The 27,317-nt window shown below is 45.9% G+C and overlaps 1 protein-coding gene across 1 annotated transcript; it reads right to left on the reverse strand.

Moving 5' to 3' along the window:
- Nucleotides 1–557: 557 nt before the first annotated feature.
- LOC132251406 (ovotransferrin-like) lies at nucleotides 558–21,833 on the reverse strand. Its single transcript, XM_059730808.1, has 17 exons — nucleotides 21,696–21,833; nucleotides 19,886–20,041; nucleotides 19,525–19,633; nucleotides 16,991–17,182; nucleotides 15,996–16,134; nucleotides 15,448–15,503; nucleotides 13,705–13,877; nucleotides 13,377–13,548; nucleotides 12,053–12,207; nucleotides 10,218–10,311; nucleotides 9,243–9,281; nucleotides 6,874–7,032; nucleotides 5,880–6,024; nucleotides 4,714–4,778; nucleotides 3,323–3,507; nucleotides 2,288–2,474; nucleotides 558–829 (listed from the first exon to the last, which is right to left on the reverse strand). Exons 2-17 carry the CDS (start codon nucleotides 19,955–19,957, stop codon nucleotides 792–794), a joined length of 1,980 nt encoding a protein of 659 aa, XP_059586791.1. The 5' UTR covers nucleotides 19,958–20,041; nucleotides 21,696–21,833; the 3' UTR covers nucleotides 558–791.
- Nucleotides 21,834–27,317: the final 5,484 nt, after the last annotated feature.

The following is a 27,317-nucleotide window of genomic DNA, read 5'->3' on the forward strand; positions in this document are numbered from 1 at the left end:
CTAAGCCCATATTCTTTGCCAGCCTCCAGCCACCTTCACACCTTCCCTCTCTGTGATGTGGTCTACTGTTACTTGGAAGACAGAGCAGAACTGAATTCATACCTAGGAGGCCTGGATGTGCTTGAAAGAACTGGGCCTGGTAATGACCTGCATGTTCCTTGTGATGAGAATCAATACCTGTGAGCAGTATCAATATGTAAGAGATTTTTAGAGGTGTGATTACAAACACCCTTCTGGGAGAGCAAGCAATCTAACTTCTCCATGCAGTGAGCGATGTTTATCTGGTGTTTCAGAGGTCCAGACCTGTGGCATCTGAAATACTGATCTTCTAGCTATACTAAACCTGGGAGCTGAACATTTTTTTAACTTGAGGTTTCAGCTGAACAGGCTGTAGCAGTTTGAAACATTATATAGTGTTCCTAGATAGATGCACACAAAAAAGACATTTGTTTCTGAAAGGGCTTATTGTACTCTTTTCTGCACTTGATGGCTTTCAGTAGGAGCTGAGGAACTGCAAAATACCAATGTATATTTCAAAATAAATCACAGCAAACCCATTAACAGCTATTAAGATTTTTATTTCTATCTTTTTCTGATGGTGGCGAGAGATTGTAAAGTGTTACGGGAACAGCCTAAACACCTCTTCAGAAGGATGAGTTAAAAGAAGGGGGGGGGGGGGGAACACAAACAAGCAGAGAGATCCCCAGGTAGATCACATACTGTACTGAAAACACAAGGAGGAATTCACTTTCCAGTTTTCCTCCCACTATGAGGAGCCCCCGTTCATTGGATTAATGAGACTGGAGGAATTTGCAGACCTGGAGGAGTTCTGTAAGAGACAGAGAACAGACAGGAATTCAGGCACAGTAAGCAGCTTGTTGAAAAGAAAAACAAATCACAAATAATTTTCTACCTGAACAAATAAAACTAACGCAATCATTTTACCACATGAGAACACACCAGGGGTTTGCATGCCCAGAGTGCTTACAAAGAGCTTCCTGTCTCAGCAGGTTTTCCTCTTTGAAATGGGATAGGGCCAGGGAACTCAAATCCGCTCTGGCCACATGTTTTCCCAAGACTGAGCACCACAAGGGAATGGAGAAGGAACACTGAGAGTTTACAGCAAAAATGTGTTATCTCTGACTCTCTCAACACAATAGTTCTACTTGCACGGCCGGTTCAAGGGCCCAAATCTATTGGGAGGCTAAGTGAACTTAGGGACCTAAGTATGATCTTATTCTACCTTGCTCAAGTCCCTGAAAATACCTTAATATGCCTTAGGCAGACAAGGTTCTTTGGGTGAATCTGATATCTTTTATTAGACCAACTTAAATAGTTGGGGAAAAAAATGTAAGCAAGTTTTCAGGTTCAAAACTATTTTTTCCAACCATTTAAGTTGGTTTAATAAAACATATCAGATTCACCCAAAGAACCTTGTCTGCCTATGTCCTTAGACCAATACAGCTACAACCTGCACCCCTGTTAATATGACTTATTTTGTGACACGCCATTACTGTAGCCTTAAGATGAAGTCACAAAACCACTGAGCAGGAGGAGTACCCATTTGCCCTTTGCGATAGCTGTTTATGGGGGACTTGAGCGAGATGGAATAGGATGACAGTTAGGTACCCGAGTCCCCGTAGGTAAGTAATAGGTAGAACAGGATCTTGCCTCCACTTTCCAGTGCTCTGAATGAATCTTGAAATAGGATTCTAAGGCACTACGTCAAATCTGTTCTAAGCCAAGAGTGGCCTAATGTCATTTCCATTCAATGTGTTTATGACAGGCTATACAAAATAAGTGGGTGGTCTCAGGTCTCCTTAGTAAACAGAGTCCACATCACAAGACTCGCCTTTGTCATAGCTACTAATTTGCTTTCTTGTAGGGAAACTCAGCAAAGAAGCCAAAAACTGAAAGGGCACGAACAATGAACTAGTTGTGCCTTATCTTAAGACTTAATTTCTACAACCCAGGACAGAGCACGCTGGCAGGAGGGGCAAGGTTCTGCTACCATTTCCCATGCTGCATCTACACTAGGGACAGATGAAAAAGGTTGGCATCTGATGATGCTCATACAACCCATTTCAAGTGAGTATTAAATTCATTCAAGTAACTTTACAAAAAAATATTTTGTCAACAGCCTGGACTTCTGTTCTCACTGGGCTTTGAAAACCAAAGGGGCAGGGACAGAAATGCCTGCCTTGAACCCCATCTCCCAATGTACCACATGTCCGTGAAACACAAAGAAGCAGTTCAGCTATTGTTCTTTTGTGTTCATTACAGTTACCTGATGGGTTGCACTTATTGAGACTAGAGACAGAATCAAAGTATTCTTTTCCAAGGTAATCTTGGTAGGTCGTCCCTTCAGGGACTTTGATCAAGCACTTGGTGTTGTCTTTGAACAAAAGGTCCTTGGTGTCAGACTGAAACATTTTAAAACGTTGGTTTCCTTTCACACCATTTCCAAAGTGTGCCTAAAATAAAGGAGCGAATGCATAAGTATAGATGAACAGAAGCAAGCAAAAGCTCAGCTGAATGCAGTCAAACTATCTTTACAGCATAAATCTTGAGAAAGTCTCTCACCATCAACAGAACAATAAAAACGCATGTACCCCAAAAAGATCATTCTTCTACCATGGACGGGAAAAGAGGAGAAGAATCCAGAAAGTCCACAGTGGGTCTTACCAAGGAAAAAATTTGGAATAAGGTCCAAAAAACAGACTTATTAGGCACCTGAAGTGGACTGAGTACATGCTCTATCATACCATAAAAATGTTTCCCATATCACCTCTTATGAGAGTTGATCTAGTGTCCAATGAAATCAGTGGGCACCCTCTAGCTTTTATGAACCTAGGTTCAGGCTCCAGAAGTCGTTAGAAATGAGATTGCATGGAAACAGTCAATGCAAAAAAGTACCCCGGTTATGTCTTCTTTGTAGCATCACAGACCTATACCTAGTATGTCTTGCTGATACCCTAATGTAACTGCATAGTTGGAGTGGAAAACGTCAGCTGTCAGCCATTGCTGCTTCAGAACCCTGTTCTGTCCATAACTAGGCCAATAAAGAGTATGGTTTGCTGACTACAGCCTTCTCATGAGCACCCACTGACTGTACCTGAGTGACAGGAACAGGTCACCCATTGTTATGGATCAAAACACTAATACAGTCTTCTAAATTTGGATTTAGGTGGTTCATTCATTTGCACATCCAACTACTGCCCATGGCCTGACTTATGCTCCTTATGTATAGACTGCAGTTGTTTCACTCTAAAATCTAAGACATGCAATATCAAAGTCAATATATTTCTCCCACAACACAGACCTCTTGATCCTTCACTATTGCACTGACTTCACGGGCTATCTCAGAACGTGTGATCACAGCATGGGTAGGGACTTTTGCCAGGTGGCAATGCAGGTAGTCATCAGGCCTTGCCCGCCTCCCATTAAGGCACAGCAATTCAAACTGGTCCCTTCTCAGGCCTCTGGCCCAGTCAGCTTTATTGTTTCCTAGAAAAAAAATTGGTTAGAAGATCCTGTAAACACCAGTAGCTGTGAGTTTCCATTCAGTGCGCTTGCCATCCTCAGAGTACAAGTGTGGGATTTGTTCATAAAGGTTTGTGTACGTGCACTTTTAATTGGATACAATAGGTGCATAAAGGATGCATTAACCAAAGGTCAGCAGAAAGCAAGGGGGGACTGAAACATTTAAACAATCAGAATGTATTCACATCACTTTGAATAGTGATCATTTGATGAGAAGATGCATCTCAATAGCCTAAAAAGCTTTGAAAGCATTACCCTAAAAGATCATGACTAACAGACTCTGTAACAGGACCTAGGACCGTTCATAAAACTGTTGCGTGTGAATTCAGCTGACTCTGGAAGGTATAATACCTTAAGTTCACCCAGGAAGAGACCACTAGCCCTGCAGGAAGGCCCAGGAAACAGCCTGGTCTGAGGAGAAAGCCTGGGCTGAGGTTTATCTTCTGTTAGTGGTTGTTTGAGGTCCTGATAGAGTCAGACTCCAGTAAAGGGTAGACTAAGTGACATTACACAGACGACTTAGCCATTCTCTGCAGTAGGTGTGGGGGTCACCATCTGAAGGGAGCAGGATTTGGGCCCATGATAGCAGTAAACAAACAATGGACTCTGATTACAGTGATAGTGCATCTGCCTCACACATCTGCACATCTGTATCCCTGATGAACTATTGCAGCTGTGCCCTTCTAGGACATTAGCCAAAGCTCACTGAGACCAAGAGAAAGACTTCCATTGACTTTGGGTCAGGCCCACAGAGCACAGAAATAATGAACTAAAGGGATGCAAGCAGTAATATAGGGACACAACTAGGTGCCCAAGACAAAGGAGCAGCAGCAACTTCCAGTTGCCCCATGATTGCAATCACACAGCTGCCAGCCGCAGCCATTTTTTCACCTCCCAGAGTCAGTACCTGGGGCATTTGCTCCATTCGCCCTGCCCTAGTTAAGCTACCGGATGCAAGGCTTCTAGACCCCAAATCTTCCTGAACAGCTGAGTCAGCACAGGGACATTCTCACCGGCATGATGAGGTGCCCTCCCTCCCTACCGACATTTCAATTTCCTGTGACTGCTGACAGATCCAAGGCCTTGCCCTTTGCTGTCAGCCTCTTTGCTTCACAGGTACAGAATCAAATCACAGAGGGAGCCTATTGTCAAGGTGGAATAGTCACTTACCATCGGTGTTCTCAAAGACGGTTGTGTGCTTAACAAATGCCACATCCCCGCGCTCAACCAGGCACCTACAAAATGCAGAGAAAAGAGGAAACCCAGAGCTACAGGTGCTTGGCAAATGCTGATTGTGATACCTATCACCTTTTGTGAGCTTAAACTAGGAGGATTTCTAGCCCATTAGAACTGAAATGGACTTTTGGGGGATAGGTAAAATGTAATACCTTAACACCAGCAGTGCATCTATTCCAGCCCTGCTGACACTTCAGCTTAGAAGGAAATATAAAGCCAGTCCAAGGGGAAAAAATCAAATCCTGTGAATGACGCAAGGATCTTTGTGGGTGATCTCCTATTGGATCAACTGTATGGTTGGGATAGACTTAGCCAAGCTTCTGAATGCAGTGTATTCTTCTTCAGGTCTTCTTCAAGAACACACGGCATTCAAAAGCTTTGCTAAGTCTATCCAGTGGGTCCAACAAAAAGCTACCACCAATAAAAATCCTCACACATTTTCTGGACCACCCTAGTTATGCTATCATTTGAACACTACCAAAGCCTATGACGGTTAGCCTTGTTTTATTCATTTTAAGGGTGTAACGATCAAATCACTGCTCTCAGGACCCTCCTGCAGTTAGGATGCCTGGCTGCATATTTTAATAGCAACAGCCTTGTGAAAGGAAGACCACTTGAATGTGAGCCCTGAAGCCCTGTGGCAATAATTTCTCTGCCCCTAGATGGGGCTGGCGCTCAAATGATGGCCTGGCTGGACTCGTCACAAGCTCCATAGACCTGAGCTGTTATTGGAAGACTGCAAAGGGGGACTCTGGAAAGGGATATGGCCCTCTCATTTCTCTTTTTGAGTCTCATAGAAAAGTCGGAGGGAAGGTTTTAAAAAACTCTTCCCTGCTTTCCCAGCAGGCTTTGCTGTTTTCCATTTAGTTAATGGGGAGGATCTAGAGGTGACACTCTTTGCCAAATCCCTGTCTGGTGTCACTCCTTCCCCTCATTAAGGGACAATTTCCAAGTCTTTGTAGGGTGCTCTGAGCAGAAGGGTGGCGTCTATAAGGCAGGGCCTGGAAGGAGGTAGCAATAGCTTAGGGTACCTTGGAAACTGATCTTCCCTCCCTCCATCCCCACAAAAGGAGCATTTTGCACTATTTTCTATCACCTACCGGAAGGCCCCAGCATAGCCAAAGTATTTCTCATGGCTGTTGGCTACACATTTCTGTGGTGGGAAGGTGTCAGAGCCCCGACACAGACTGCAGAGCGGCGAGGTAAGTGGAGACCCAGGTGCGCAGCTTTCATGGAAGAATTTATCTGAGAGGAGGAACACAGACACCCATTGGGCACCTCCCTTCTTGCTCTTCTCTAAGCCTCAGTGAACCTCAAGCTTCAGGCAACTAGTCACTGTTAGGCCTTAAAACAATTTAAATTACTTGAAAACAACAGTACGCTTGAAGAAGATCAACTAAGCATATCCCTAGATCCAAAGGTGGCTCATTCTTTAAACCAAACAAACGAACCATCACTCCTATGACCGAAGTACCAACGATCAGTGTCACATCCTCTTCCTAAGAAATGCAAACTGCATCACCACCATGATAGATCAACTTTTAGCTATCATTTACAATAAGACAACAAGTCTCTCCTATCAGAACAGATTAACGTTGCTCTACTCCACCTCTTGCCTCCAGCGGTATTTGGTACTGACTGCTTCTTCACACAGGAATTGTGCAAAAGGTGAGTAGGGACAACCTGCCCACAGAAAAGTTCCTCCCATCAGGCTCATCATTTTCATTATATTATGCACAATATATATTATTTCATCCATGGTGTACGTCTGGATGATCATATTACCCATACATATGTCCGTACCTTTTTCATATTCAATGGAGTTGGCTGTATAAATAGACTGAAATGCTATACTCAAGCATTGACCCCGTTACGTTAGAGTAAGAACAGTTGATCACAGTGAGATTTTGCCCATTGATGCCTTGAAAAAAGCAGCTTTTCTCACTTCCTCAAATCACCAGGAACAACAAGGGCAGACAAGAGCTGTGGGATGCCGCTCTTGTTCTCCACCACTGAACAGGGGAGACTTAGGCATCTAACCCTAACCCTAACACAAAAAGCCACTCCAACAAGCTGATACACCAGCAGACTCACCAAACCTGCAGCTCCCAGTCTGACGGTGAATCAAGCCCATGGGGACATTCCAGCCGGCCGTTCTCCCAACACCTGTGTGACAGGACTTCTTACCCCGCAGAGTTCTCCATGTGATCCTGTGGTTGGACTTCTTTACAACAGCCACTGCATAATATGAACCTGTCACAAGAGAGAGAGAGACAAAAGGAAGGGAAACAGGAAATCGGACGATGAACCTGAATGAATGCTGAAGGTCCCAACCTGCTTTACATCTTCCCTTCTCTGAGGAAGGGTCAACAGATGGGAACATAAAGAGCACTTTGTGCTCCTAAAATATCCGCCAACTGAAAAGGTCACTGAGCATTTTGCAGACTGATACACTTAGCCACACAACACTCCTCTGACATTCTCAACCTCGTTACATTTTTCCCCCACAAAACTGCAGCACAGGTCTATTCTGGGCCAGCCCTGTCCCTTGATTACAAACCCACTCTTCCTCCCTCTGTCTGGGGAAACATTTCCACAAAAAGTTTTTTTATAGTGCAGGCCGGGACTTTTTTCCCTATATTCTACCCTTGCAAGTCATGGAACCATAGAGAAATAGCACTGGAAGTGACCTCAGCAGATCATCTAGTCCAACCCCTCTGCTCAAGGCAGAATCATCCCTATCCAAACCATCCCATACAAGTGCTTGTCTAACCTTTTCCTAACACTCCACAAGCAACTTTGTCACCAAGCTACAAGGCACATTGCCTAAAAACACCAAAAACATCCTAACCTACCACAAGTAAATCAGGTGGACAGCGGCACTGTCAATGTCCTGCTGGTACAGATGTTCTTAAAACGCACTCAAGAGATCCGAGGAAGAAGATGATGCATCCCATTACAGAGAAAGGTAAGCCCCCCCCCCCACCCTAATACATGCATGCACGCACACACGTGCGCGCACACACACACACACACACACACACACACACACACACTCTTTCACACAGAGTCCATCCAATCTGACCATGGGGTAAAATTCCTTCCTGATTCCAAACGTGGCAGTCGGTCAGACCCTGAGCAGAGGCACAAGGCCCGCTAACCAGGAACCTATGGGTTTTAGTTCCAGTAAGAGCACTAGCGCACTCCAGTTAAGCCCCCAGCCTTAGCTGCAGCCAACACCCAATGCTTCTGAAGTTGGAAAAATAAAAACCTGACACACCTGTAGCAACAGGAGTAAGAAATATGTTTTGGCATGGGGGTGTTCTTCATGGAGTGAGGACACCAAGTCCTGCAGCCACATTCTACCTTTTGCAGTGAAAACAGCTGGTAGGTCCACATAGTCAGACACACTGCACTACTTACAATGATGCTCCACGAAGGCATAACACAGCCGTATACAACAAAAGCTGGGCCAACCGTCCTCCTGAGCTGACCACCTCCATTCCCTACTAAGGAACATTCCCATTTCTGAATGCCCCTCAGGTCATGTGCTTTCAAAGGAAGAAAGGTGTTGGATTTGGACTTCATGCAACAGTGTCCGAGGTGAGAGAATACAGGTTTGAAACCTTCCAGAAGGATGTTTCCACAGTGTCCTTCCCTACAGGACAAATGGCTTGCCTTCCCAAATTAGACAAATGGAAAAGTTATCTTTTTCTTTAGAATATGTACATACCCTGTAGATGTCAGAAGAGCACTTGAGTTTCTTTCTGTATATGGGGTTTAGTCTATAAGGCATCTCTACCTTGCCTTCTGCCTGATTTCAGACTCACATGGCTAACTCTCTCTCTTCTCTATAGAGGTCTTCATCATTCACCCTTGCCCAGGGCAATGGCAGCACCAACCAGCAGCAGGCTCATTGATGCCTACACATGGGCCAAGAACAGTGGGGGAAGTAACATACTCTGACCACTGCTTCACATAAACCTTTGTGTGAACATAAGAAATGCTGCACCAGATCAGGTGTGTTACAGTCTCTGGAAGAGGCAAGTACAAGATGTTTTAGGAAAGGCAATAAAAATCCTCCATGATCCATGTGGACAGTTGAGAAATACTAGATCAGAAGCTATAGGTCTCCCTGACCCCACTCATTTATGTCCCTTGGATACCCTAACATCTACCATTTTGCTCTGAAGTCAGGTTGTCAAAATGAATGTTTAGAGTGCTCCTTGTTCTCTTTATTATAAATGACAGTGAGCCATTAGCAAACTTTTGACTTCACTAAAAACTCCATCGCCCAGATTGTTCCTAAGTACACTGGATGTTAATGGACCATAATACAGAATTTTCTTGGTGAAAATGAGCCATTTATTCCCAACCCTTAGCTCTGTCTCTTGACTCTTCTTTTTTTCAGCTTTATCTACACTGAGTTTTTATCTTCTGCTCCTCTGTTAATCAGTAGTTACCTGGGTGTTCTGTTGTTAAGAAACATTTGCTTGTGTCATCTGAAATGAGAAAGAGGAAATGATGTCCGCTGAGAGGGAGCTTGCACAGCCAGTTACATGGAGATAAGAGCTCGAGGATGGTAAAATATGGTGATTGCAATTAATTCTGTAACTAATCAAGGATTCCTAAAGAGATAGGCAACTTCCCCAGCTTTTAGATCTCATCCTGGGTTCCAGACAGTGCCTTCAACTCTTCCCAGCTGGCAAAGAGGGGCTCTGCACCATCTGGAAATGGCACCAGGGAACACTTCTTACAGAGGGCAGGTGTTTCCTGAGAGAGAGAGAGCTTTATGCCAAACCTCAGTGCCGAAGCACCAAAGGTTGGCACCTGGGGCAAAGCCCACAGTGGTAGCCTACCCTCGCCCTGCCCTCATCCTGTTCAGATCCAGGGGGGTATACGCCCCCACCATGCTTGCTGGGAGCGCATGGAGTAGCGGGAGCCACCCTTCTTCCATCCCCACACCCCCCAAATGAGCCAGTCACGGCTCCATCCAGCACCCTGACTTAGCTGGGCAGCACCTGTTAGCACCTCCTTTGCTTTGGCACCCGGGGCTGCTGCCCCACTTGCCCTCCCGCCCTTGCTACAGCACTGCCAGGCCTCACCATATACCTTCAATTGTAGGCTTGAGGCCCCGCAGAGAAGCAATTGGTTAAAAGAGGGAATGGTGTGATAGGAGCACACTGTACTCCAGCGTTAAAGGAATTGCTCTAACTTATGGCCAGTGCTGCTACAGTCTCCATTTGCCCTCAGGATCCAGACAGTGCAAAGACAAGGTAAAGCCCCCTTAGATTGCCACCCACTTCTGGCAGTGAGTTAATTGTGGCCAGAGTGGACAAGAGTCACTGTCTTCCCATAATTCAGAGTAAAATCAGTGCTTCTGTCATAACAAATCCTCATCAGGAACAGGCAAGAAGAGCAGTCTGCACCACACTTACTGCCGTAGTATTCTCCCAAAATGGGCACCAGCCCACAAACACCAGCCGTGTAGACAAATCCTCCATCCACGCTAATCGCATCCGCTTCACCTGTCTGCAATGAACACAATGCATCAAACTGGAACAGAGCTACTCTTCCTGCAGTACTGGGCTTTTTACAAAAACACAGTCACAAAAGAGGTGGCTTATTGTGAGGAAGAAAAGGCCAAAGTTAAGGCTATTTGAAAGACAAAGATGCTGTGTATCCAAGCTTTTTCCTTAGTAAGTACAGGGCTGTTAATGCATTTGGTCACTGTTTACAGCTTTGGCAATGATATGAACTAAGTCCAAGATTGGGAGTAATCTCAGGGTACCGGTACATGACACTTTTGACATAGTAAAATAACTTTACTCTGTGATAAAGTGAGGCAAACATATGAAGATTGGTCCTGCTATAGGGTCAATCACTTGAATTCAGGGTAAAGTTATGTAATTTTTGCTAGATGACTTTACCCTGGATTCACAGGTAAGGTTACCCCTTGAAAAGTATGTAGTAACTTTACCACACAGCAATGCTGTAAAGTGTGTCACAGGTCTAGTTCTGGCAACAAGTGTGGATGAGCTGGTCATGTGGGGTGAAACTTCTTTACCTGGCATGAAGTAAATTTACTGTGGATTAAAATCAGAGATAAAGGAATAATTAATAAATGCATGGGGTTCCTGTACCCTTATACCTCATGCTGGTGTGTACTAGGTGGAAGGACTATCACGCTACCAACGCTGCCACCTGTACTGCTAACAGCCTCCTCTGCTATTTGTAATGGCAGCCTTTTAGGGCAATGCACTCTATCCTTCTGCCCCACAAGAGGTTATGAGTGCAGCCCCTGATACACAGCTGGGAATCACAGAGCTGTACGTCAACCTTGGTCAAGGAAATGAAAGCACTCTGCATTGCCAGCTGAATCAGCCCACTAGCCAGAGTCCCGGTTAAAGGAACAATCAGCTTTTCTTTAAAAAAAAATCACAGGTCAGCAAGGCCAGCACAACGTGGGGAATTCCTTGTATCAGCTTATGCAACAGAGGCAAGACCCTCGGCTTCCATTAATGGCTGCAAGTCAATAGACGTGTCCTTATACCACCCCAATGAGGATAAGCACCATTAACTGTAACGTAACATTTCTTTGTCTAGATCACTGCAAGTTACTTGTTCTTAAACACCAGTGTCCAGAAGAAAATGAGATGTACAAGCTAGCCAGAGACAGCTAGCCAATTATTTATTTATTCAGTTCATATGTGACCCTTCCCAACAAATTAGTACTTATTCCCATGTCACAAGATTTATTTCTTTTTTCTTTTTTTTTTTCTTTTTTTTTTTTTTTTGAGATTTCAAAGAACTTTCCTGTGCTAAATCAGGACAGAAAAAAGTCAAAAGCTCACAAATTTTCATGAACCAAAACTCAAAATAAGAAGTGAGATCAGATCAATGGAAATGTTTATAACATGTCTGCAATTTTTCATTTTGATTTTCATCGTTTTCAGTTTTTATCCTTTTTTTTTTTTTTTTTTACTTTAGCTTAAATTTCTAAACGAAAATCCCCTTTGCAAGTCAAACAAAAAATGGAATCTTTCGTTTAAAAATGTCAACAATAACTTTTGGGCAACTGCTAAACTTTCTTCCCCCCCAAGTCCAGATATTTGTGGAAACTGACACTTTCCCACAAAATATTAAAGTTTCAACGAATTGATATTTCCCACAAATAATACCCCAACATTTCTACCAAGGTCTGACCAAAGATACAAAGGGGTCATATGCTGCTGTCCAAATGGAAGGAGAATGCCGAAGGAAAGGTCCTTACCAAAATCATTATAATGCATTGCTCCGTGGTGTACGCGGTGGCACATCCCACCCTGCCTCTGCTCACGGCACTCCATTTGTCACACTTTGTCTTCTCATCGTTACCAACCGTACACCATTTCACCTTTTGCAACGGGGGCTTAGGAAAAAGTGTGCCTAGGGTAGCAGCAAAGATAGAAAGAATAAACCAAGAAATCGGCTCAACCATAAAGCCATCGATGGGCAGATTTCAGCAGCCACTGAAATTGTTACTCTTGCAAACTCTCTGCTGCTCAATTTTAAACTCTCTCATTTAACAAACCTGGGCCTAACCAAGCACAGAATGTGCAGGAAGGACGATGAATTGCCAAGGTCTGAGTCTTACATTGGGAAGAAGGGTGCTTAGAAATCAGCAGAGAGAGATTTATAGGGTCTGCTTGTATAACACAAGCCATAGGGTTTTATCCAGTTTCCCCTGCATTTAGATCAATGCCTTGTGTTTGATTATAGGACATTCCAGCAAGGCTTTCAATTATTCAGTCTTGAGCTGAAGTTTTCAAGTGATGGCACTTCAGTTTGACTTCAGCTTAAGTCTGCTGATTTGTGGCAGTTGAGGCTCTGGCCCCAGAAACCAACTACGGAGGAATAACCACTTCCTCAACTTCCTTCGCAGCTCCCTGGCAGCCCCTCCGGAGAAAACCACAGAGAAAGCAAGGGCTTCTCAACCCTTTCCTGTGCAGCTGTGTGGAGAAGGCTGGGAAGTGGGGAAAGGCTTCCTCTACCTCCCCTCAGCCACTAACTGTGCTGAACCAGCATGGATGGGGAGGGAAAGTACTTGGCCTTGGGCTGTCCAGCAGCCTACTACTACAGCTACAAGGAGAAACAAAGGAGGAGAGAGCAGAGAAGGCAACGTGGCTTTCTGTGGCATGACTCCTTCCTTGGGAAGTTTCTTAGGCAGTGCAGCTCACACAGAGCTGAGAGTGTGCTGAGGATCTGTATCATAGTCTGGGGAAAGCTGTGAGCTGTCCGACTGCTCGTTCTTGGAGTGCAGCTTGAGAGAAGATGGACAAGAGCCCAGTACCTGAGACCGCATCATTTAAACTCCACTCCAGGAAATGCAGTGCCAGAGACAACTGTATGTTGCAGTCCTACTACAGAACGCAAATCCAGGTGGCTCAGTCCAGCTCTCAAGTACACCAACATAAATCTCTGCATCGCCATTCACATCAAGTGGCAGAAGGCAATGAAATTCCCATATATTTTATTGAACATTGCTAAGGGAGAATGGGTCCTCTCCCACCCTGGGGATTTGTGATCACTTGCCATGGAGCCAGTTCCCTGCTTACCTTCCTTGAGACTCTGGATAGAAGTATAATACTCAAGGCCCAGATAAAGCTTGAAATCCATGAGGTGGGGGACACGCACCAGCCTTAAAGCAGAGTCCTTAAAGAGCAGGTCTTTCCCATGAGAGGAACTGAAGAGCTGGAACATAGTTTTGGTGCCCTTGCCATACCTTGCCTGCCACAGGGGAGAAAGGAGCAGAAGAGCAGAAGTCAGAGACAGAGGAAACTAGAGAGACAAAGCAAAAGAGGGAGCAAAACAGGGAACAACAGAAGAGTGTAAAGAGAGGGTCTGGAGAGGGTGGAAAGTGTGGAATGGGAAGAAAGCATGTACTTGAGCCTGAGCCAGGAAGCTCCAGGTCTCATTGGCCTTGCCATCCACGCTTCGTGCCACAACAGCATGGGCAGGGACCCTGGCCCAGTTACACTCCTTGTACTTATCCAAAGGCTTCCGAGTGCCATCCAGACACAGCAGCTCATATTTGTTCCTTCCATTCGGGTCATTTTCTGGGAGGAACGAAAGCGCACAGATTAGAGCAATGCAACCGTGCAAGAATGGTCTGTCAAGCACATATTTTGGGATGCCACTTAATAGTTGTCCTTAACTGGGACCCAAAAGAGGGACATCTTCTGTGAGACAGATTTTCCCTCTCTGAGGTAGTGATGAATCAGTACTAGGGCATGTGGGACTGCTATGGGCTGCATGCATATATCTATGTGTATATCTATGCGTATATATGTATTTGTCATTATTCTGATACAGTAATCCTGTATTAGGGACTAGATCCCTAAACAAGACCAGAGACTTTGTGTAGTAGGTGCTGTCCAAACACATACTAAGAGATAGTCTATGGAGAACTTATCTTTACAGGCAGTCCTCGACTTACAATGTTTTGAGTTACAACGTTTCGCACTTACAACATTTATAAATTGACACCCTATTTCAACGTTATGACATCAGTTTTGACTTTACAACACTTGATCCGATGCGGCACCACGCCAGCAAACAAGTTTGCTGCATCGCTCATCTCCCTGGAGAACATCTGTCCAAACTTCCTTGGACATTTTCTTTAAGAAAGCAGACAAGACCCCAGAAAAACCTGCAGCCAAAACTCCTGAGAAGACCCCAGCCAAGAACCCTTAAAAAAATCCAACCAAGAGCCCTTCCAAAAGTCCAGCAAAGTCACCTCAAAGAAGTCCTTCCAAATCAATATGACTGCTATTTACAATATAAATACATACATGTAGCATATGACTCATCTATAATTGCTCGAGTACAGAATTCTGGGGTATTTTTGGTGGAAATAGGGTATTGGGCCTTGGTTCAGGAACCAATCCCCCATTTATAAAATGGTTTCTTATGAGAAAATTGGTTCTGAGTTACAACGTTTCGACTTAAGACGCGGTTTTCAGGAACCAATTGTGTCATAAATCCGAAGACCGTCTGTACTTTTATCCCACTTTAACAGGTGGACATTGGAAAACCGAGGCCCAGAGAGATGAAGTGAGTTATTCATAGTCAAAAAGCTGAAATGAGAATCCACGGCTCCATCCTCGCTCTTAGGAGGGTCATACATTATGCTCATAATGTTAGTGTAGCCCCATCACATATGGCAACTTTCAGAGAGCAGTGTACTTTAGCTGTACACTTTCCTGTCCTGCATTTGCAGTGATACTGTTGTGGTTGGTCTCTGTGTGTGGCATGGCTTATGATTCTGGATTCTGAAGCCTATGCAGAATGGAAGGATTAGGATAGCTTATACCCAGTCCCAGGCTTTCATTCTCAGACTTGTAACTGTAATCATGACATAGGACATTTCTATATCACGTCAAGAAAGAAGCATGTAAACAGGACCCTGAACTAGTAGCTTTGTTCAAGAACAAGAAAGAACCATCTTTTTTAAGAGGCAAAAACCAACTTAGCAATGCTAATTATCTTGCAGTCCGCCATACAACATCCAGGTCATACTGTGTCCCAGAAATAAAGGTGGGTGCACTAGAGAAAAAAATCATGGATGGGGTAGCAGTGAAAGACCTGACAAAAAACTGGAAAAATAAAATGATCTCACAGGCCTACCTAGAACGGTGGTATGTCGTACAAAAGCTACTTCTCCGGCTCCATCTCTCAGACACCTGAGAATGGAAGAAAGCAGAAAAAAAGAAACGTTAGAGCAGTAAAGTACTGTATTTGTTTCTCTTCCCAGACCATCCTTGTGCCCTTTCAGACAACAGGCAACCACCAAAACCCAACTCCCAAGCATTTATCTTCCCAAAAGAGTCATTGCCTGGGAAGGAAATGCAATGACAGAGAAGAAGCTTTTAATAAAATGCAGTGAGAATCAGCCCAGTGCTAATGATCTGTGCTGTCATGTGCACTATAGAGCTCAGTTTCTGGTCTCTGTGTGGTGGTTATAGATGGGGGAAGGCACCACTGGCAGTATATATCCCCTGGAATAGAGCTGTTTCTTCCATTGCTCAAAAGAAAGTAAATGTAATGAAACCCTTCAAATTCACTCATGTGAGGAGTCCCAGTTATAATAGAGGTGTTCCTTGTTGCAGTTAGAACATGAGAGTGTGGGGAAGGGATAGTCAACCAAGTAAAAATATGAATAAACCTTTACTCACTGAAAGGCTCCAGAATAGCCAGAATAAGGTCCATTACTGGAACATTTTTCAGGGCCTGTTCCTTTGCATAGGAAACACAAAGATGGCTCATTTGGGGGGGCACCCGGGACACAGCTGGCTGAGAAAAATCTGGCCACAGCTGTGGAAGAAAATATACAATAGTTATTAACACATGCACCCTCTACCAACTGCCCTCTCCAGGTTTCTCCTACATGTACAGGTTTGGTGTGGGGGGCCCCGTGCATTCGGAACAGGGAAGAGTGGTAACAATGCCATGACTCCAAAAATGTGAATTCAAATCTTGCTCTAAGCCTGTACCTAAGGCTGTCCCAAGTCGACCAAGTCACAAACAGGGATCTGGTCATCTGGGTTGAGGAGTGAAAAGCAGTGAGTGAGATACTAATCATCTTTCCCTCAAGTGCCATTGACTACCGAAATTGGTGTGCCTTCCCAATGCTAAATGAATGGGAGCCAGCTATGCCAAAGCAGAGGGGAAAGCAGTCTGTACCCAGGCACATTGGGCCAGAGTGGTTTGGAAAAGGGGATGCTGCAAGGTTGGCATCCCCTACCAGAGGGAAAGTTGCATGGCATGCTCTCTGGTGTATGGCAGGGGTCCAGGAGGGATACATGTGAAGGAGAGCAGGTTATGTAACATTATGTGGCCTAACTTCCCACTTCCTTTGGTTTGTTTCTGGAAGAAATGTTATGTGGTTAGCAACCTTCACTCTTGCAAAAGACAAACCCATTGAGTGAGTGGCTGAGGAGATAATGGTGAAATCCTAAGCAAAGAAGATATTGCCTTGGAAATGTCCTTACTGGTGAAAAAGGAGAAATAAGAGACATAGGAAGCATAGACAGTTCAGTTGGTGTGTTCATTTCCTCCAAAGCTCCTCAGGAGACCTGAAAAACCACCCCTTTATTCCTAATCAGGACCAGTCCTGCCCACCCCTGCTTAACTATTCTCCCCCTCTTCACCTGGCTTTTTCCCAACTTACCTCTCTCAATGGGCTCATAGCGTGGTCCCTTCCAGTTTATGGCCCTACGGCGTACAAGTGTCCCAATGGGAATGACCCAGCCGGCAGACCTGCCCAGGCCTGTATGGCAGGATCTCTTGCCTTGCAAATCATTTATCATAAAGCTGCTTCCTTTCTTCACCACAGCCACAGCAAAGTAGCTGGTGGCTGACGCTGCAGAGAAAGAAGGAGGAAAAGCAAAAGGTAGTGAAACAAGGAAACAAACACACTGGATTTTCATTCTTATGACTGTCCCTTCACACAAGAACCTGGACACAAAGCAAAAGGTCAAATTTACATTCACTCTTATCCTATATTGTTAAAGCTGACTTGCCATACCCCACTCTCAGCCCAGTCACTTTGGTCATAATGGTCACCATGTTGTTGCCTGCAGAGTTATGTTGAGGCAGTTCATAATCAAGGAGAGCTAGCCTTACACAATTCTTCACACACTGTTGCACTAGCCTTGCTCTGCTATTGCAATACCACAGTACTGGCTGCAGAATTTCCACAGAGGGAACAGCAACAGTAGCACACAGCATTGCACACATTTCCGTGGTGAAGACATTTCCCTTTTGATCACCGTTCTGCCCATTGGAACAAGACTGGTAGTCAGAAGGGGAGTGCAATGTCTTGCCATTTTAGATTACATTTTAGATTACAGACCTGCTACCACCCTCTGATATGGAAGAAACAAAGTCTCAGATGCTCAATGGAAAAGACATAAAGGTGCTGCTCAGAGAGGGAAGGTTGGCTTGGAATGTGATTTTCTTCTTGTAGGCATTTTTATCCCTTCCGTGGGTCCAGCATGAGCTAAGCTCTGTGTGACCCAGCAGTGGAAGGAGCAACTAGGAAAAACCATTCTACCTTTGCATTTCCCTCATATGGCCAACCACATCCTAAGTTTCTAATGCTCTGAACTGTCAGACACCATGAAAGGAGTATGTGTGTGTGGTTAGGAGTGATAGTGCTTCACTACTAATGTTTTGGCGATATCACTGAGAGGCTGGGATGCCGTAAAAGTGGCCAATGCCTTTCTGTGGGTACTGGATTTCTGCAAGGAGTCAAATCTTTCCACTTTGTCAGCCCTTCCTCCATCAGGGAGGTGGTAGGACTGCTAGTGGACAACAGCCCCTCCTCTCTCCTACCTAGACCTCCCCTCCCTGTACATTGCACCACACAAAAAAGACATTTAGGTTAGTTACTGGCAGCATGTTGACATGGGGATGTCACCTAGAATTACACTGAAATGGTTGCTCTGCTCTAAACTGCAAATAAAACTGGTATGACAACGCGATTTCAATTAGTCACTGGGAAGGAACCAGTCCAGAGCCCTAATATTCAGAGAAATGTGAAAGACAAACCAATCAAAATTCCAGGCAGGTTAGGAAAGGCCCCATCCATTCATGGGAAAGAGAGGAAACAATGGTGGGAGTGGAGAAAAAGGACTGTCTGGAACAGTTCCAAAATTGGGAAGGGTGATGTATCCCAGAGCCAGAAAAATGGGAGAGGGAACAAAAGCACGTCTCATAGCTGCTTCCTGCCAGAATATTTTTGGGCCGGATGCTGAGTTTTTGTGAAAGGGACCAGGTCCATTGCAGCGGGCTGAGTGCCCACTTACAGTAATGGAGACCCTGTCCCCAAGCTGATGGCCAGACCTGAATGAGCACACATGCTGGACTGAACAGTAATAGACAGCACCCATCTCTCCAGCATGATGTCCTGCCTGGTGGTTGCACTTCCCTCTGTCTCATGGCCCAACCAGCACACAGCTGGCCAGCACTGCAAAGGTAAAATTGCCATCATAGAATCAGAGAAAATGAGGGCTGGAAGGGACCTCAAGAGGTCATCTAGTGATAATCCACCCCCCTGCTCAAAGCAGGACCAACCCCAACTAGATCATGCCAGCCAGGGCTTTGTCAAGCCGAGCCTTAAAAACCTCCAAGGATGGAAATTCCACCAACTCTCCAGGTAACCCATTTCAGTGGTTCACCAGCCCACTAGTGAGAAAGCGTTTCCTAATATCCAACTGAAACCTCCGTTGCTGCAACTTGATACCACTACTCCTTGTTCTGTCATCTGTCACCACTGAGAACAGTCCAACTCCAGCCTGTTTAGTACCACCCTTCACAGAGTTAACAGCTGCTATCAAAACCCGCCTCAGTCTTCTCTTCTGCAGACTAGATAAACCCAGTTCCCTCAGCCTTTCCTCATAAGTTAGGTGCCTCAGTCCCTGAACCATTTTTGTTGCCCTCTGCTGGACTCTCTCCAGCTTGTCCCCATCCTTTCGATAGTGGGGGAGCCCAAAACTGAATACAGTACTCCAGATGTGGCCTGACCAGTGCAGAATAGAGTAGAATGATTACTTCCCTGGATCTGCTGGCAACGCTCCTACTAATGCAGCCCAGTATGCTGTTAGCCTTCTTGGCAACAAGGGCACACTGCTGACTCATATCCAGCTTACTGTCATATTGCCATCACTTCAGAGTTTCAGATGACACTCCATGAAAACATACCTCTATCTTGGTTGTAGACCTCAGCCACAATGGGCTTGAGGTTATATGGGGAACCGCCTGCCTGATAAACCAGGCCACTGTCAAGAGTAATGGCATCTGCACCACTCATCTGAAACACAAAAGAGCTAAATCAGTAAAGAACAATAGAGAAATACTTCTGCCTATCAGCTGGAGCAGCTTCAAGTAAGTGAGGGCCGAAAAGCATCGAGTATTAAGAACACCTCTTCTCGTGATCTTTCAGAAGAGGCTCTGCAATGGCATGAGGGATGTAATCAGCAACTTAACCCAGTGAAACTTTGAGCCTTAATTAGAAAGACAGAATGCAAGAGAGCCCCCACCTGCCACATTCATCTTCACTTACACTAATAGCCTGTACGCAGTCCAAGTGATTTTGTTTTTGCACACAAGTAAGTGAGGGGAACAGATCTTCCATGGCCACCTTCAGTTCAAGACATTTCCTTTGTTCTGCACTGGAAATTGTGCACCATCTGATGGTGTTTGATAGTAAGACATAGAGCTGTTGAGAGAGCAGAAGAAGATGGGGGCTGTTTTATTAGCCTTGGACAGAGGTGTAGACAGGTGCCCCACTGAAAGAATCAGCATTTCTCCCTACAGATCCCTCTGTTATAGCTGTCAATCCCTAGCTGCTCCCAGCACCCGGATTTCACAGGCTATGAATGTGCACCAGTTTCACTTCTGGTATCACCATATTAGCTAGCTCTGGAGTTTACGGCACAGATGGATTTGGCCCAGGAGACAAGGCAAGGGGTATTCTGAGTTTCAGCACTCGCACTCTCCTTAACTGGCTTATCCAGATGCAGATCACCAAGAGATTCCTACTAAACCTCCTCACCACATAATGGAGTGAGATCCCAGAGGTCTGTGTTATAAGAGGACCAGCCTTTCCTCTCTCAGGAAAGATGAAGATGCAAGAGCAAGATCTGCCCTCTGGTACCCTATCACCATCCCTGAATAACTGACCTCAGTGGAGTTATGCCAGTTTTATGGCATAAGTTCAAGCAGAAGTACAACTTCCGTGGTCAGGGTGAGCAGGCTAAGCTGAAATCCTGGACAAACCCATATTCCAGGTTCCTCCACAGAGGTGCACTTGTTTCCCTGCAGGGGAACCACTCTTCCATTTTTCCCTGGTACCTAAGAAAAGGTACTTCTGGCATGCAGTGATGAAGAGATCCATGACATCAGGGCCCCTGGGTCCCCAAGGAGAAAGGTCTCTCCTTATCTCCCATGCAAACTTTATGAGACATGGAGGAGGAGAGTTCCTACCTTACAAACTTAAAGTTGTCTAGCAGGAGAGATCCACCTGCATGGCCCTTTTACTGGTAGGGAGGATGCTGGAAATGGAGAAAACTTTTGTGTATGGGTATTCATAGCAGTTTGCTGTACAGTGCAGTGTGTTGGAGACTACAGCACAGTCTTTATTCCAGTATTTAGAAATTAGATACCTAAGTGTGATCTATTCCAGCATACTTAAAGATTTTGTTGTGCATCGACATGGGTATTTTTATATGCATTGTGTATCATCTTCTCTGTTTAGGAATGCAGAATTCTGAATGAAGGCACTGGGGTCAGGAATGTTTGTCCACTTAACTGAAACACATATAAAAGTATTTATGGGCCAATTAAGGTTGAATGAGGATATGTATAGCCTAGATTAGAAGGATACGATCCTATTGAAGTCGATGGAAAAACTCCTTTTCACATCACTGATCTCAGATGGAAGGGCTGGTGTAGTAGAATGGGTCTGGACAGGTATTTAACTACCATATTCTAAGCATTCTAATACTCTCATTTCCAAAACGTTCAGTGTCTTTGTTGTCATGAGGTTTCTTTCCTCACATTGTTATGAAGAGTTAGTGGAAATGTCTTTGTGTGCAGGAATGGCTGCTACTAATATTAAAAGTATACCGTGAGACTCCTGGAGGAGTGCAGATAGTCAAGCACTCCAGCGGTTTGCCTTCTGTGTATTACACATTTTTAAAGAATGTCTTCTAAAGAAACCTGGTCTGAGCTTTCTTTCTACTGAAATCGATTGGTTTTCCTATAGCATATCCCAGCCACCTAAGTCATGGGCTACAGAGAATGCTGTTGTCCCCTGTCACCCGCACCCCCTCTCCCCACAGTCCCAAAGCTATTGCTTTGCAGTCACTTACTCAGTATCCCGAAGCACAGCACGGCCTGGAGGACTAGTTTCATCCTTCTTTTTTGGAGTCTATAGTTGGAGGTTGCTGAAGTTTCTGTCATAAACTTCCCCCACTCTGAGTCCACAGTGGCTTTCAAGCTACCTCTGCCCTTTTATAGAAAGACGTCAGGCAGCATTTGGAGAAACCATGATCTAACTGTATGAACGCTTCCTTGTTTCCCAAGAACTCCTAAATCAACCCTCCTCCTCCCCCTTCCCCCCATTACATTTTCAGGAAGCATTTAATTTGCCCACTGAATCACAGCGCAGATCTTGGTGGCAGCAGGACAAGGTGTTCTTAGTTTGTCCAAGAGGCTACAAATTCTCGTTTCATGTCATTTGAGTTCCTTTTAGGCTGAAAATACACTAAAGGGGGCTGATTCCTTTATTATGGCTCTTTCTGCCTTGCAAAGCCTTATCTCAGAAAGCCACCCTGGAGCCAGTTCAGAATCTAGAGAGCTCCATCAGAACTGGTTAGCTGACTGCCTTGGAAACAGCAGGAGAAACAACAGCAATTTGAAAGCCAGGGCCTTCTTAACCAGACCTCAAGAAAAGTTTATGCCTCAACCAATCAGTAACTCATTTGCTTATAACTGGACCATGCTACAAATAGATCCACTCTACCAAAACTAGGAATAAACTTGCTACCAATTCCAACCCCTTTTTGAACACTTCTAAGTCTCAGAGGGATCTCTTATCCTTGAAAACACTTCACAAGTAATAACTACCCTCTTCCACTGACACTAGATTATATCTTCTTCTTTTCTCTGATATTAGCTCAGCCTTAGAGACAAAGAATATCAATAGGGCATGTCTGGAATGACAACGTTTTTATCAAGATTTAGGTTAGATATTAGGAAGAATTCTCTTTACAGTAAAGGTGGCCAGAATCTGGAATGGGCTTCCAAGAAAGGAAAGGTGTAAAGGTGTAAAACCAGTAAAGGTGGCCTCCTCTGGACCCTCTCAAGATTCTCTGCATCCCTCTTCAAGCGCGGTGCCCAAAACTGGATGTAGTACTTCAACTGCAGCTTGACCAGTGCCGCATAGAGGGGAAGCATCACCTCCCTGGACCTGTTCATCATGCATCTGCTAATGCACAATAAAGTGCAGTTATCCTTGTTGATCACTTTGTCACACTGACAACTCATGTTCATCTTGGAGTCAACTATGACTCCAAGATCCCTTTCCACCTGCTGTGCTGCTGCTGTTGAGAAGGTCATCCCCCAGCCTGTAAGTGTGTTGATGGTTCTTCTTGCCCAGGTGCAGCACTTTGCACTTGTCTTTGTTGAACTACAGCCTATTTTGTTCTGCCCGTTTTTCCAACCTGTCCAAATTTGCCTGGATCCATTCCTTACCCTCTGGTGTGTTAACTGCCCCATAATTTGGTATCATCTGCAAATGTGGACAGGGTGCTCTCTGTGGCCTCATCCAAGTCACTGATGAAGACATTGAATAGCACCGGTCCAAGGACCGAGCCTTGCGGAACTGCACCGCCCACATCTTTCCAGGTCGATATCGACCCGTGCACCACCACTCTCTGGGTGCAACCCTTAAGACAATTTGCCACCAATCTGACAGTGTAATTGTGACAGGGGGGGCCTCCCGGGGCCGAGCTCTGTGGCCCGCCCACCTGTCTCTGGGCAACCACCCGCTCATCTCGCCCGCCACGCCTTTGATGATAATGAGTTCAATTATGATGATAATTAAGCGGGAGGCTGCCCTTCGACTGCCCCGATGCCCAGGGGCGCTCTGCGGCTCCGACCTCCCCTAATACCGCAGCCCAAGCCTCGCAGATGGCATCATGGTGTTCTTCCTCACCGGCCCCCGCACTGGGCCCCAGAAACTTCTATGCAAGACCCCACTATGGTCTTCTCTACTCAGGCGGCCACTCCGCCTTCATCTGGGCTACCTCACCCCCCCGAAGCTTTGTTCCCCTCTTGGGTGTGGTTCCCCCCGAACCTTTGGCTACCTAGCCCTGGCCCACCTCAAGGCCAGTCGGGACCCCAGGCCCCCGGCTCTTGGGCGTCCCTCGCGGTGGGCCCCTGGCCCTTTTGACCATCCTGGTCCTGGCCCCAGCATGGGCCAGTCGAGGGGACTCTCCCCTTCGGGCTGCTACCGCAGGACCCTGCCCCCTTGAGGCCTTTCATTGTGCTGGCCTTACCGGGCTCGATGTACCGCTCCTCTCGGGCTCCTCATCGGTGGCCCCCTTCCCACCGGGGCCTCTCACTACCGCCCCCTCACACCGGGGCTACGCAACCCACTGGTTGCAAGTGGCAGGAGCACCTTGTGCTCCGCCACACTAATCATCTACATCACAGCCTGTCAGTTTATTTATTGTTGTAGCCATAATAGTCCAGGTAATCTAAGGGGTAAGGATTTTTTTGTGTTATCTTTTATTGGACCAACTTTGTAGTTAGGAGAGCTCTTGGACAAGCTTTCAAGTGCCCTTTCTCAGGTAAGAGAGAGAGGCAGACTACTGCCATTTGCAGAGACAGGACACTGGGCTAGATGGACCCACCTTTGATCTGATGTAGTATGACACTGCTTTCATGTTCTATCATGTTCTTCCCCTTCCTCTGAAGCATCTGGGGCTGCCTGTGATCAGCAGTGTGCCCCTGAACTTGGGTGGACTCTGGGTCTGATTCAGCATCACCATACGTGTATTTGGATGAGCTGCATTCGCTACTCCATTCATGACTTTCTACCAGCTCAATATGTTGTCGCTTATTCATTACTTGTCTAAATAGACCCATTTTCCTCAGTTCCTCTTCATATCAAGTTTAGGAAAAGTGGAGGAACTGGGAATCAAGGCTCCTGGCTTCTCTTTCCAGTTCAAGCAGTGCAGAGAATTAGGACATGAGGCATATGAATAATACTGCCCGGGTTCTGTCTCGAGCTCTCAGAAAGAAGAGGGGTCTGTTGATTTAAAGCAATGTGAGCTGTGAATCAGGACTCCTGGGTTCTGTCTTTGGCTCTGGGAGGGAAGTGGATGGAGCTATAGGGTTAGAACAATGAGGCAAGAAAGTCTGGACTCCTGGGTCTTTTTAAGTGCAGTCTTAGAGCAAGGAAAGGGAAGAGTCAAGATCCTATGTTCTGTTACAAGTTCCAGTAGGGCAGGTACCAATTGGATGCGTCTACACGTGCACATTTGACCTGCATTAGCCCAATTTAAGGCACATTAAGGGTGCGCGTCTACATGTACACACCCTTAATTAGCCTAAAATGGCAGTTTAAGGCTATTTGAGCCTAAATTTGATACCTGCATAAAGCAGGTATCAAATTTATGCGCGAATAGCTAAATCACATTAGCAAACGTGTAGATGTGCTAATGCGCATTAATGCAATGTTTGTCCATTGACTTGGGACTAACTTTAGTCCCAAATTGGCCCGCACACTCGCATTAAACTGCATTAGTATGTGCATGTGTAGATGCACACCTATTTGCCAGCTCCCTCAGGTGCATCCCAACCAGCCCCATGGACTTGTACACATCCAGCTTTTCTAAATAGTCCCTAACCTGTTCTTTTGCCACTGTTGGCTGCTCACCTCCTCCCCAAACTGTGCTTCCTGGTTCAGTAGCCTGGGAGTTGACCTTGCCTGTGAAGACTGAGATGAAAAAGACATTAAGCACTTCAGCCTTTTCTGCATCCTCATCACAAGGTTGCCTCCCCCATTCAGTAAGGGACCCACACTGTCCCTCATCCTCCTTTTGCTACCAACATACTTGTAGAAACCCTTCTTGTTACCCTTCATGTCCCTTACTAGCTGCAACTCAAATTGCACTTTGGCCTTCCTGACTTCATCCCTGCGGGCCCGAGCAATGCTCTTATATTCTTCCCTAGTTATTTGTCCAAGTTTCCACTTGGAATCTTAGAAGATTCCTTTCTGTGACTTAATTTACAGAAGAGTTCCCTGCTAAGCTCTGGTCTTCTACCGTCCTTGCTAGTCTTCCTGCATATCTGGATTGTTACGCCTCAGCTCTGTATTCTTGGGCAACCCTGGCACAGGATGCAGTCTGTCTGACTCACAAAGGACTCACCCCCCCCCCCTCCCCTCCTCTACCTAAACGAAACTGATTAAGATGCAGTGAGAGACACACCTAAGACCCTCCAGATAAGGGTGACAAGAGTGAACCAACTGCCCTAGGTCTCATTTACATCCGAGATGGAACCAGATGACCATTCATTTACATGAGAGATGGCAAACAGAAAGCCTGAAGCAGAGGCTGCAGTGAATTCTGGGACCAGGGAAGCAGGGGAGTACTGCATGATGGGGAATCTGTGCTTCAAATGTTAATCAACCCATGTTCACACACACCCAGCTCAGCATTTATCAGACCAGTTCTAATCTGGATTTACTAAGGACTTCCCCCCCCACCCCCCCACCCAAGACACACGCACACAGCTCTAAGTTTAATAGGCATCTCAGGCCGTACATTCCCCGGTCCCACTATGGGTCTATGGGGAATGTAGACTATGGGTCTAGATCTAGTTGCAGCCTCCCCCTCTCCTCCAGCATGCCCATTTCTCCCCACATCTTAGTGTTATCCACGAATTTGAACAGGGTGCTTTTCACCCCCTCGTCCAAGTTGCTGATGAAGATGTTGAACAGTCCGGGCCTGAGGACCGAGCCCTGGGGGACCCCACTGCCCACATCCCTCCAGGTCAAAAATGACCCGTGCACCACCACTCTCTGGGTGCAGCCCTCCAGCCAATTTGCCACCCATCTGACTGTGTAGGCATTGACGCCATGGTTGCCTAATTTCTTAATGAGAATGGGGTGAGAGACATGTCAAAGGCCTTCCTAAAGTCCAGAAAGACTACGTCCACCACGACACCTGCATCCAAGGGTTCATAGACTTCACAGATTTCATAGACATTAGGGCTGGAAGGGACCTCAGAAGATCATCGAGTCCAGCCCCCTGCCCAAAGGGCAGGAAGTCAGCTGGGGTCATAGGATCCCAGCAAGATAAACATCCAGTTTGCTCTTGAAGGTGTTCAATGTAGGCGCTTGAACCACCTCCAGTGGCAGGCTGTTCCAGACCTTGGGGGCTCGGACAGTAAAGAAATTCTTCCTTATGTCCAGCATGAAACGGCTTTGCAGTAGTTTATGACCGTTCGACCTAGTCGTCATCCCTTGGGGCGCTCTGGTGAACAAACGTTCCCCCAGATACTGGTGGTCACCCCTGATAAACTTATAGGTGACCATCAGATCACCCCTGAGCCTGCGCTTTTCCAGGCTAAAGAGCCCCAGGGCTCTCAGCCTGTCATCGTAGGGTCTGCTTCCCTGACCTCTGATCATGCGCGTGGCTCTTCTCTGGACTCTCTCAAGCTTCTCCACATCCTTTTTGAATTGTGGAGCCCAAAACTGGACGCAGTACTCCAGCTGCAGCATCACTAAGGCCGAGTACAGGGGGAGAATGATGTCCCAGGATTTGCTTGAGAAGCATCTATGGATGCAAGCCAGCGTTTTGGTCGCTTTACTAGCCGCAGCATCGCACTGCAGGCTCATGTTCATCTTGTGGTCAATGATGACCCCCAAGTCTCTTTCTTGCATAGTGCTAGCCAACATAGCAGTGCCGAGCTTATAAGGA

This window comes from Alligator mississippiensis, chromosome 7, assembly GCF_030867095.1.
Source record: "Alligator mississippiensis isolate rAllMis1 chromosome 7, rAllMis1, whole genome shotgun sequence".
Classification (NCBI taxonomy): Eukaryota; Metazoa; Chordata; order Crocodylia; family Alligatoridae; genus Alligator; species Alligator mississippiensis.